Source organism: Eucalyptus grandis, chromosome 4, assembly GCF_016545825.1.
Source record: "Eucalyptus grandis isolate ANBG69807.140 chromosome 4, ASM1654582v1, whole genome shotgun sequence".
Lineage (NCBI taxonomy): Eukaryota > Viridiplantae > Streptophyta > Magnoliopsida > Myrtales > Myrtaceae > Eucalyptus > Eucalyptus grandis.
In genome coordinates, this window is record NC_052615.1 from 19,769,203 (window position 1) to 19,780,770 (window position 11,568).

An 11,568-nucleotide genomic window follows, 5' to 3' on the forward strand; every position below is an offset into this window, starting at 1 on the left:
TAATGATATAGAAACAAAAGACGAGGTTATATGCTGTGACTATTAAAACTCGACCTTTAGTAATAAAAGACCCATGATTGGAAAACTAATAGTGAAAGAATAGACTTTTATGTTCAGCAGGAGAGAGAGAGAGAGAGAGAGAGCTAAAGATCAGAAATGAACTGCATAGAAACCGCACTCGGTGAACTCTACCATTGAGACGACAGTCTGGGTACAACGAAATGCTAATGGAAGCACCAAATTCACTGGCTCCACAACGTGAAGATGAGGTGAGTACATGAGATGATCGTCATGCATATCATATGAAAAGACACTATCGTGTTCGGGGAGTCAACAAATTGCACAGTACACTTCAAAAGTATTAGTAACACTTTCCTTAAGAATAAACCTTACATCTCTAGATTCAAGTACAAAACTGAATCCAACAAGTGACAAAACGATGCAGGAAAGTCCTGAGGATACTGCTTCATTTTCTGCTAGGTGAAGCTATACACACAATCTAACCCACCGAACAACTCTACCCTGAATTCCGAGAGCAGAAATACAGTAAATATTATAAACAAAAAAACCTGCAGTTAACATTAAAGACCAGTCGGTAATCAGCACCAAGGAAAAGCAAGAGCGGAGAAGAAGCCATGTCAGTCGATCAGCAACTGCAGTATCTTACTGCAGATCTCTGCTGGGTGTCACGTTGCCTTTCTGAGCTTAACTAGTTCAGCCAAAACATCTTTGAGAGGCTCAGCGAGCTTGCTCTTCTTAGACTGCACAAAACTTGGGGTCAAAACTTTGTCTAAGACAAGGTATCAGTAATGATGACAAGGAGGCAGCCGGAGGGATTATACAACCAGAATCGATTCCAAATGGTATCTTAGTTGTACAGACGAATTTCCTTTTCTAAACACTTAAATAAGGAATCAATGAGTTGACAAAAATGGCTTGCAAAGCCGAATAGCAAACATGCCATAAGGAGACAGAATGACATATACAGAGACTTTTATGACGTCTCTAGTTTTCAGCATGCAGGAATATTTATACACATATTACCCCTACATGAACTGTAAACAAAAAGCTTAAACTTCAATGACCCCAGTTGGATATCATCTAAATTTCTTTTAACTGGTGAGTCAAAATGAAAATCTCTGTTGTGAAAAGAACCCTATGAATCCACAGCATGAAATGTTGACTCAAAACTTGGAACTTGCATTCAATTCTTCTATTTAAAATGATATTAGCATGTTTCGTCATGCTTGATTCTCACAATTATCCAGCACAGGCCAAATTTTCCACTCATGGAGCATACAAAAAGAAAAGCCTTTCAGGGAATGAAAACAGCTTTGAACAGAGATGCCCAAATTGTCTCTACTAATGCAGGTTACCAGCCATTACAAAAATTGTCCATGGCAAGCGAAAGATCTTAAAGTATGGTCATAGAGTACCTTCAAGGATGGAACAAGAGCAAAAACTTCATCTGGAGTTTCTGGACAGACATTCCCAATGACACATATCTGCACCAAATCTGAGACTAATGGCACTGCGTCTTCTTAAGAAATGTTACCCAAAAAGTTGAGATTAGTACCTCGCCCTCAGTGACACCATATTTGGCATGTTTTGGGAGTTCTATAAATTCAATAAATTGACAAGATCAGGGAGCATACTCAACACAGTAACTAGTCTAAACCAAACCTTTAAATTGACGAAAAGGTAAAGTATTATTCACACGTAGCATCATCACCAATATACCCAATAAATTGAAAAATTCAATACAACTCTGCTCATTGGCCAGAAGAAGAAAAACCACGATTCCACAGTCCAAAATGAACCTGCTGAAGTCCAATCGGTATGACTCTAGTAAGTCAGAAACGAATCAATCATAGAGGTTGCCAACATGCAGACCTATGCTTACAAGCATGAGTCAATGATTGGGTAAGTTTATTAACTGCTAAAGGTAGACATAATTTGTAAGGCATCTGTCTCTCCATTGGCATTAAATGCCTTCTTGCCACCTTCTTGCCAAGCCCATCTCGCTTGAACCCAAATATTTCAAATAAAAAAATTTAGGTCAATTATTGATCTCATTTCGTCGTGGATTTTCATACCTAAAACAAACCAATTCAAGCGAAGCTCCGCCCGTGTAGTTATACCCGACAGTCAGAGGTTGAAGCAAACCATAAGTAAGATATTCAATCTGCGCCGCTAAAAAAAAAAGGAGCAGTATAGCTAAACACCTACCCTGCTCAACTCTGAGCTCCAGAGGAGGCAGTTCTTTGGGAGCGGAACTTTTGGCAGCACTGCCAGTCTTATCTCCTTTCCCTCCTTTGCCCAAATTCACTAAGGAAAATACACAGATTGCCAGGACAAAATAATCATCACGCAGTAAGTAGCAAATAACACATTGCAAGCAACCGAAGCCACATGGAACTGCCAAGCAATAAATCCACAGAAACAGCCTGAAAACGATGAATTCGGAGACGGACATTTACTTAACAAGCTGTCTGCTTTGCCGCTGGATGAGAACCCGAAAATTCCATCCCCCAGACCTGTGCAAAATAGCCACCCACATCAAAGAAACATCACCGCAAGGAAAATGGAGCGAACCCCTCTCATGTTGATATGAGTTAGGATACATGTGAGATTTCGACTGAGAAATTTGAAGCAATAGAAAATCGAAAGAATTACCATAGATGTAGAATTGATTTCAATAAACAAGAAAATTTACAGAATCACTTGATGAATCGATGTTGAAGTTTTGGTTGGCATCTTCAATTGATTTTGCAGAGATGGCTCTGAATTCCAAGAGTAGCGAAGTAGATTTGCTTTGTCAGACGATCGAAAATTTTAAAAACTTCAAGGAAACTCATGGTCTGGCTTTTTTTTTTTTTAATCAATAAAGTGAGAATGATGTGGGGCACCTCAAGTTTGGAATTATGCCTTTTATTGGATGATATCTAGGATTTTGAATTTTGATATTTTCTTCTTTAATCAAGTTAGTTTTTTATGTTCATTTAGCATATAGTAGCTGAACTTAATGTTTTTATCTGTTAATTTTCAAAATGCGCGAACATATCTTGTCTTTGATTGGAAATCCCACATGATCTAGTAGTTTCTAAAGGTTTTGCTGGGCTTCTATAATATTCCTATTTCTTTTTTTTTTTTTGTTACTTTGTCAAGTAGTAAATTCTAGAAAAAAAAAAAAGGGTTGCAATCTTGAATATTTGTTATGTTTTATAGAATCACACAATTCGCCTCTTTTAAGAAATACAGAAAATCAAGGTATTTCTCTCTTTGCTTAAGGTGCACCTAGTTAAAAAAAAAAAAGGTGCACCTAGTTTCGGGCATTCATATTTCTAATTCGTTACTTAGTGCGTTTCGTTTCTGCTTCCGTCATTTTAATGAAGTTGTGTAAGGGAAAAAGCTCTCTTAAAGGTCTTTATGGGCTTTAAGGAATTAATAGATAAGTCCATTGCATGCAACTAATAAGACGACTGTCTATTACAAACCTCAAGACTACAAACATAGACTATATGCACACGCGACAAGAGTAGTTAAAGTAAACATTACATGCGAATTATTCCTTTGATCCTAGGATGCTGCTGAGCCGTCTCCTTGTGGCGTCAACTCGGTGTAAAACTCGAATGTGCATTGGCCACAGGAGAAAGGGGAGCCACAACGTGGTGGCCAGCAAGATCCAAAAAAACTCCCCCAGGATAAGTCCTATGGTCCTATCGGATTTGGGGAATTCAATTACAAGGAAAACACAGTAGGCACCGCTTATAATAAGCAAAGAGAAGGAAACGATGTGAGTGTGGGGCCATAGTGAAAGAGCAGCGACCCCGATTGAGGCGATGGAGACAAAAAAAGCCGTGCTGTTGAGATATACGAACTTATATAGACGGAAGCCACTCAATATAGTGTTTCCGGCTTGATGTGGCTTTTCAACAGCAATGCCGCTGGAATTGGCAGTAACGACAGAGGAATTATTCGGGGGATTTAAAGAGGAGTCCTGCCAATATCCCCCCGGAGGACTGAGAACGGCTTGGTACGTGGCAGTTGCAATTAAGGTAGCCACAACGAGGATAATGTTGCGAGTGGCTTCATCTTGGATGCGGAAAAAATATGTGTACTTCTCAAAAGCAGTTAATTCCTTGCTAAAAAACTGTGACAGAGAGAGGGTGGAAGCAGATCTTTGGCATAGCCTCTTCGCAACGTCTTCATCAAAATGAACACTCTTTTGGAAGATGTCCAAAGCTGTCCTATTCAGGAAGTTCTTCGCATTTACATTCGTATACCCAACTAATAGCTTGATGATCTGAAAGTATTGAAAATAGAACAAAATGAAGTATATATCCCTTCAATTTCAATTATTGCTTTCTTGTAGAATTTACTAGTGTGCACAAAGTGAGCTCGTGCCATATAAGTTTGAATGATGCAAATGATGCAACGATCCATGAACAAAGGGAAATTTTTTCACTAAATCCGATTTATTAAGTTCAATTATTTCAACCAATATAGTGAAGTCCTGAATGTTTTTGGAAAGTACGATTTGGTCCTTTCACTCAAAATTATTTACATGGTAGGAATATTCTTGGTGAACTTTAACATAGGTGAATCCACAAAAATGATGGCCCTAATAACTATGATCTTTCATAAAAGCATAGGCCTTAATTAACCCATCAGAAAGGCTTTTAGGATTCAATCACATTTTTATATTAGGTCTCTTGTTATGAAGAGAAAGACTTCCTAAGACACGTATATTTATATCCTTGATGCATAGGATTCAACTGATTTGGGAGTAATTTTCCAATCTACAAAGTGATTATTTTATGGTTGTGTCAAATGTTCCTTGTTGGCTTCCATTTCACTGGCTTCTAGACTGTACAATGTTTCGATGGACTCATTTTGAAAGAAGGAAAAGATTTTGCTAATCCATAGGAAAAATGAAATAATAGTGAAGAATGAATTAAGTTATTGTTGTTTACGTAGGAGTGATTATGATGGCAAGAGTTGGAGGAAATTATTCATCCAAAGGACCAAAACCATCAAAATTAGAGATTTAGAGCACACTGAAAATTGAGTTTCATGGGGGTTCGAAGGAAACAATTTTAATCAAAACTTTTCTCTCCACTTCCCTAACTGTACAGGTGATCTCTCTATATCACTCAATTTCTTTCCTTCCTTTTTCTGTATATCCTCCAACCAAAACATTGTCAGGTCAATTAAAATGATTGAATTAAATGAGTTTTTTTTTTTTGTTGCTATGAAGAGAAAGACAACGTTAGATAGGTTTATTTATATCCCTTTATGCATGAGATTCAACTGAATAGCTAAGGTAGAAATTGGCTTGACAAAAACTATATCCACTATGAAAATGAAAAAAAAAAAAAAAACATCCATGAAGGCATTATTTTATGGTCATGTCGGGTTGTCCATGTTAGCTTTCATGTCGTTAGCTTCTATTTCGTACATGGACTGATTAAGAAAGAAGAAAAGAGATTTTGCTAATCAATAGGAGAAACACAATAATTTGGATTGAATGGAGTAAGTTAATGTTTTGTTAGCTACGAATGATTACGATGAAAAAAGTTGAAAGGAAATTATTCATCCAAAACAATCTGACTTGGGAGTTACTTAGAGCTCACTAAAAACGAAGTTTCATAGGGTTCGAAGGGAAACAATTTAAATAATATCTTTTCTCCACTAAATAAACTTTAAACAATACGATCTCTCTGTATCGCTCCAACCGAAAACATTGTTGGGCCAATTAAAAAAAGAACTCATAATAGAAGCATCAAGAGCTGAAATTGGTTTTCGCACTGGCAGCCTTGAAATGAAACTATGGGCTTGTTGTGCTAAAACCGAAAAGTAAAACGATTAAAATATAAGATGACCATGAAAAGTACATCACTGAATACGATCAACTTCTCAATATTAGTATTTGATTTATTTATAAAGCAAAAGAAAAACACTGCTTGTTGACCTAATTTTCACAACCCATCTGAATGGCATAAAGTCAACTATATATGTATTGATGGTGGGGTTTGGAGACACATGAAATGATTAATCACTATGGAAACAAACGAAGATAAACAAATGAAGATAAACGAATGGATCAACCTGTAAAAATCGTACTGAATTTAAGGGTGGAGCCCACCCTGCCATGACCTTGTGCACGGGAAAATTGTCAAGAAGGGAATTGGAATTAGAAAATTGGGAGGGAAGGAGTGATATCCATCCCTTCCATAATTCCTTTTCTTCTCTCCTACGAAACAAACCAAACAAGGGGGTTCCGTTCAAGTCTCTTCTCTTCGAATGTTTCTAAAACCATGTATTTTCAGTCCCTACCATGTCATTACCATAACAATTGTTCTTGGATTAGATTATGTCGAATTCAAGCTGGAACAATAAAAGCACGTACAACAACGAAATTGATGAAGTATATTAGCATGAACTATACCTCAAGTTGCTGCTGTCCGGATACAGGCATAGGAAGTTGCTGCTGTCCAGCCTGAAGTTGCCGCTGTCGGAATACTGCCGTGGGTAGTTGCTGCTGTCCAGATACAGCAATATGTAAGACAGTGTTACCGTTTTGGTCTTTCCAGTTCAAGATTTTTGTTAGATGAACTCGCTTAAGCCATCCAAGCAAAATCTCAAGTGCTTTGGTGTTGCCCTTCTTGACAGCAATGTGAACTGCAGTCTCACATTGGTTTGTCAAGTCTTCAATGGATGATTTGCAAGTAGACAGGAATTCTGCCAGGAGTTCTTGGAGCTCCTCTTGAGCCTCCATTATTTCCCCAGCTACAAAATGTAAAGGGGTGTACCCCTCTCGTCCTCGGACTCGGATCACTTCAGGGTCGAGGGTCATCAGTGCCCTCGCAGTGCCATAATGCTTTTTTTCCAAAGCCAAGTGCATGGGGCTATAACCCCTGCAATTCAGCTTTCGAGTGAATGACGGCTTCAAGGTGGCTATCTCCATGGCCACTTTAGTTTTCCCCAGCTCTGCGGCATCATGTAGTGGAGTATTTGTGAAGGGGCCTCCATCATCTAAGAGATTTTTGTCCCTCTCAATTAAGCTGTATAGCTCATCAACATTATCAACTCTTATTGCTTCTTGAAGGGTTATTGTTTGAGGAGGGAAATGTAGCAGGAGAGGGATTTGCTCGGTGATGATGATGGATGGAAGTAGGAGTAGCGAACTTGCATAATCATAAATAGCGCCATCGTCAACGCAATTTAATAAGGCGAGTCATTGTTTATGATTTATAAAGTAGGGACAACGCAACTAGTTGGGGATCTTTCTCTATTGGAGAAATTATATGCGAAGTTTCGCAATGTGGGAGCTCAGTCAGCAAGATAATTTAAATTAATCGAAGAACTCTAATTAATCCTAGCCCAGTATTTGCGGTCTGATCTTTTCGATTTTTATGTCGTTCGGTGTCATTTCTCCGCAACTACACTGAAGTCATGAAGTAGTGAGGAGTAGCAACTGAGGCATCCCCATAAATCACAACTACACCCACCCGCATTGCAAAGATGGTATCTACTTAAAACTGTGTGAAGCATACCGATTTCATTGCTTGAATTTCACTTACAGCAAACTCAATAATCTGATTAGAGCTTAATAAAACTTTGACTGTTCAATTGACTAAATACCCAAATTTAAGCCATGTTTCTGCTCTTATCCCCTCTATGGTCACAAAGATTATATCAATATCTATAAACTGGTGACTCATTAGTGGGTTCTTCGTAACTTGTTCCTCTTTAACACAATTGGCAATTGAGTTTCCCATAATCATAAATTAGATGGATGCTATTAGGAGAGAGCAATCGGATTAGTTCAATCCGAGAAATAGCTAGTCACATACATGAGAATCGGTTTGATTTTCGGATAAAAATATTGGGAATTGGTCTTGATTAATTCGATTTCCAATTCCATACCCTGAACCAATCGATTTTACTGAAAAACCGGCCTTCCAAGGCTTAGTTCTAGGGTTGAACCGCTTTCAACCGATTCACTGTTAATCTCAAGTTGATCTCGTACTCTTGTGTCAGATGCCTTCCCCCCCTCTCTCTCCCATTTCTCCCTCTCTTATTTTTCCTTCTCAGTTACCCGCTCTCCTCGATCTCGACTTCGTTCGCAATTCGCCACTCTCCTCTCTACTCCGAGGCACTCTCTACGTTGGGTTTCGTTTTCGATTTCTTCGTGGAATGACATCTGAGCTAAATTTCCTCAGCCATCTTCGGGATAATCCCCTGAATCCATGTGAGGAGCACTAGTGTGGTCGGGGTAAGGTCAAGATTTTATTCTGTCAGTGGTGATGTCATATGCCCGAGGGTTTTTTGGGTTATAGCATTAAAGCTGAAGAACTCTTGCCACTGTTTTTTTGGTGGAAAGGAAAATGTTCATTTCACGTGAAAGAGGGATACATGACTTCAAGACAAAATCATATCCAGAGAGTTGCCGTCTAGTGCAAATCTGAAAAATGAATTAACTTGATACCACCTGCAGAGACTCACTCCTTCCTTAAGAACGGATTTGTCATGGCATCATAGCACAATCGACGGCCGATCACTGAAACTCACATCATCATCACTGATAAACATATGCCAAGATTTCACTTTCTAGTAGCTACATGCTAAAATGCAATACGTGTCTAGATTATTTAGGGTCCCCAACACTATTACCGTATAGAGATAACAATAACGCCGATAAATTGAAAGAGCACAAATAACGCCTTGTAAATCCCAGATCTATATCTAGATTGGGATAGAATAACAGCAAAATCCAAATCTAACTCTAAATTGGGAAAGAAGAGTTGCAAAATAGATATTAATTGATCATAAAAACACATTTAGATAAGCCCATTGTGCTACAGGAGAGAAGTAGACTTGCAGAGCGCTCAACTTTCTAGAGCAAACACCTAGAGTCAAAGCAAGCAAGTAGATCTGGAGAGCGCAGATTCTTCCAAGACGCTTACACTTCGATCTTTAGAGCTCACAAGGACAAAACTCTCCTCTTTTGTGGAGGAAATCGACAGCAACGTCCACAAAATCATTGAAGAATTCTTAAAGATGAAGAGAATGACTTTTAAGGAGTGAAAATAGGGCTTTTCTTACCCAAAAAAGCAAAACAAAATGGCCACCAAAATGGCTTTTCTTTTGAAAGTGGGTCATTGTTTATGATCTATCCCGTAGGAACAATTAAACTGGTTAGTGGGTCTTTCTCTGTCACACAACTTAAATGCGAAAATTCCCAACTCGTAAGCCACGATAATTTACATTGATTGAAGAAGTCTAAATTATCCAAAGTCACTAAGGTTTTGTTTTGGCCACTCGAAGACTTAAAATTTAGGGGGGGAAAACTATCGATCGATTGAATTCTAGCATTGGAATTCTTATCGTCCTCACATTTAAATTAATTACCGCCTTTGCATACCAGGTGGGTGTAGTTGTGATTTATTAAGCCAACCTCATCTGCTACTCCTCACAATTTCATGTATTAAAAGAGAAATGGAGAAAATTATCCAAAAAATCTTAAATTATTATACATCATAAAAAAATTGTCCATGTCAATGCCGGTTGTTCACCAATTGTGTGCCTTATAGGACATCTGGCGTCTACTTCAGCAAATTAGGCAAAATTAGCCAAATGACTAAATTTGTAAATTGTCAATAAATTTAGGACTAAATTAGTAAAATTAAAAGGTTTATAATTATTGACAAAATAAAAAATTTATAATTGAGTTGCCATCTCTACGTATAATAGGTTTTAGATTTTTTTGATAATTTTCCTAGGAGGAATGACACCCAAGATGCTAAAGTTCAAACCACAAATTATGTGCTTAGGATTAATTAGACTTCTTCAATTAATTTAAATTATCTCGACGACTTGGCTCACGCATTGCGAAAGTTTGCATGTAGGTTGTCTGACAGAGAAAGACCCACCAGCCAACGTCATTGATCCTACCGGATAAATCATAAACAATGACCCGACTTCAAGTAGTTGGGGAGAAATGACTCCCAACAATATTGGAAAATAATAATTTCAGACCACAATTAATCGACTGTCCAAAACTCTTGTTTCTACACTTATCCCTGTTAAAATCCAACATCAATAAACCAATGAGTTATCGGTAGTTTTTCGTCACTCGTTCCTCTTTAATGAATTGGCAATTTAGTTTTCCATTATAATAAATCACACGACTGCTATAATAGTCCACTTACTATCAATCTCAAAGCTTTTAACCCAAAAATTTCAGGAATGCTCTCGTGAATTATAATTACATATTGTTTTAGAAAATCAGAATAAAACCACACTGCAAAATTAGATAACATGGCTACCAGCTAATTTTGGGGATGGGTTATTCATGTAATGTAGCTGTGAAACGAGAAAGATGATCACATTTATCTTAATAAAGGCAACGGATTTATCACAGATTTATAACATAGCTACCGGCTAATTTCTGTACCTGGTCTCTTTCTTCACAATGAAGACAAAGAAGCAACATCGAACTAAAGCGAAACTTGGAAGAGAGCATTGATTCCTCTTGGCCAGATTTGCCAAGATCATTTCTCACATACATACGAACACAACGATCCTTACTTAGCTTTCGCAAGGGGCGAAGGACGAATTGGAGGAAAGTCGGCATAGCCAAACAAAATAACGATTGATAGAAAATTTATAGAAATTTAATAATGTTTAATTAAATTAATGAAGGTTACTATGATAACATTTTTTATCTGATTTAAAAAATTCCCTCTCCTGGCCGGCAGATGTTGATGTACGAGTGGATTAGGTACAAAAGAGAGTCAATGCCAAAACCACCTTATCACAGGGACCACTGACAAAATTTTACCAATTAAATATTTCGAACAGACTCAGCGTCTGATTTCTTATTTAAAACAATCCTTGATTAAGGTGTATTAATGCCATTGGGGCCACACGCTCAATCGCTCATTTTAAAATTTTGGTAATGGCCTCCTTGCACTCGGGATGCATGTCGATGAAAATTTGCCAAGGGATGATACAAATATTACAAGCTGAGAACGAAAAGATTGTCTTAATATGAGTAAAAGACGCATGATGGGAAGTGATAGTGAAAGGATGGTTTTTAATGCTCAGCCAGAGGGACAGACAGGGTGCTCAAGAATAGAAATGAACTGCATAATAACCTCACTCAGCGAACACTTCCATGGAGATGGTGGTTCCGCTCCAGTGAACGAAATGCTCCGGGCACCAACTTCAACGACTCAAAGTGAACGAAATGCTCCGGGTACCAACTTCACCGACTTAAAATTAACAGGCGAGTGCATGAGAGGACTGTCATGCATATCATAAACAACAAAGGAAAATAACACAAATGATCCTGAAATTTTGGTTCAATATGCAATGTGGTTTATAAATTTTTAATTTATTCGATATATCTTTAAACTTTAACTCAGTGTGTAATACGGTTCATGAACTTTTAATTTGTTCAATATCGTTAATGAACTTTTGGAACCTATTTAAACTGGTTCCTGTATTACATGAATTTTAGGACGACATCGAACAAATAAAAAACTCATGCATCACATT

The 11,568-nt window shown here is 37.8% G+C and overlaps 1 protein-coding gene and 1 long non-coding RNA gene across 4 annotated transcripts; both read right to left on the minus strand.

Annotated features, from left to right (window-relative positions):
• Positions 1–351: 351 nt before the first annotated feature.
• On the minus strand, positions 352–2,866 carry LOC120292835. Of its 3 annotated transcripts, none has more exons than XR_005550441.1 (6): positions 2,717–2,866; positions 2,475–2,537; positions 2,230–2,328; positions 1,577–1,617; positions 1,437–1,505; positions 352–761 (listed from the first exon to the last, which is right to left on the minus strand). It is a non-coding gene; the product is annotated as an uncharacterized LOC120292835 (long non-coding RNA). The 3 variants fall into 3 exon arrangements; XR_005550442.1 differs by having other exon boundaries at positions 2,677–2,855; XR_005550440.1 differs by lacking the exons at positions 2,475–2,537; positions 2,717–2,866 and having other exon boundaries at positions 2,230–2,458.
• A 639-nt stretch (positions 2,867–3,505) lies between these two features.
• Positions 3,506–6,970, minus strand: LOC104429234 (ankyrin repeat-containing protein BDA1). The gene is made up of 2 exons (XM_039310793.1): positions 6,452–6,970; positions 3,506–4,306 (listed from the first exon to the last, which is right to left on the minus strand). The coding sequence occupies exons 1-2, from the start codon at positions 6,968–6,970 to the stop codon at positions 3,566–3,568; spliced, it is 1,260 nt and encodes a 419-aa protein (XP_039166727.1). The 3' UTR covers positions 3,506–3,565.
• Between the last annotated feature and the right edge of the window lie 4,598 nt (positions 6,971–11,568).

Bases quoted from the DNA above. Each gene is read 5' to 3' on its own strand.
- LOC104429234 (XM_039310793.1), bottom strand. From the start codon at position 6,970: ATGGAGATAGCCACCTTGAAGCCGTCATTCACTCGAAAGCTGAATTGC. The intron at 4,307-6,451 runs GTATAGTTCATG...CAATACTTTCAG, and splicing joins CCGGACAGCAGCAACTTGAG to ATCATCAAGCTATTAGTTGG.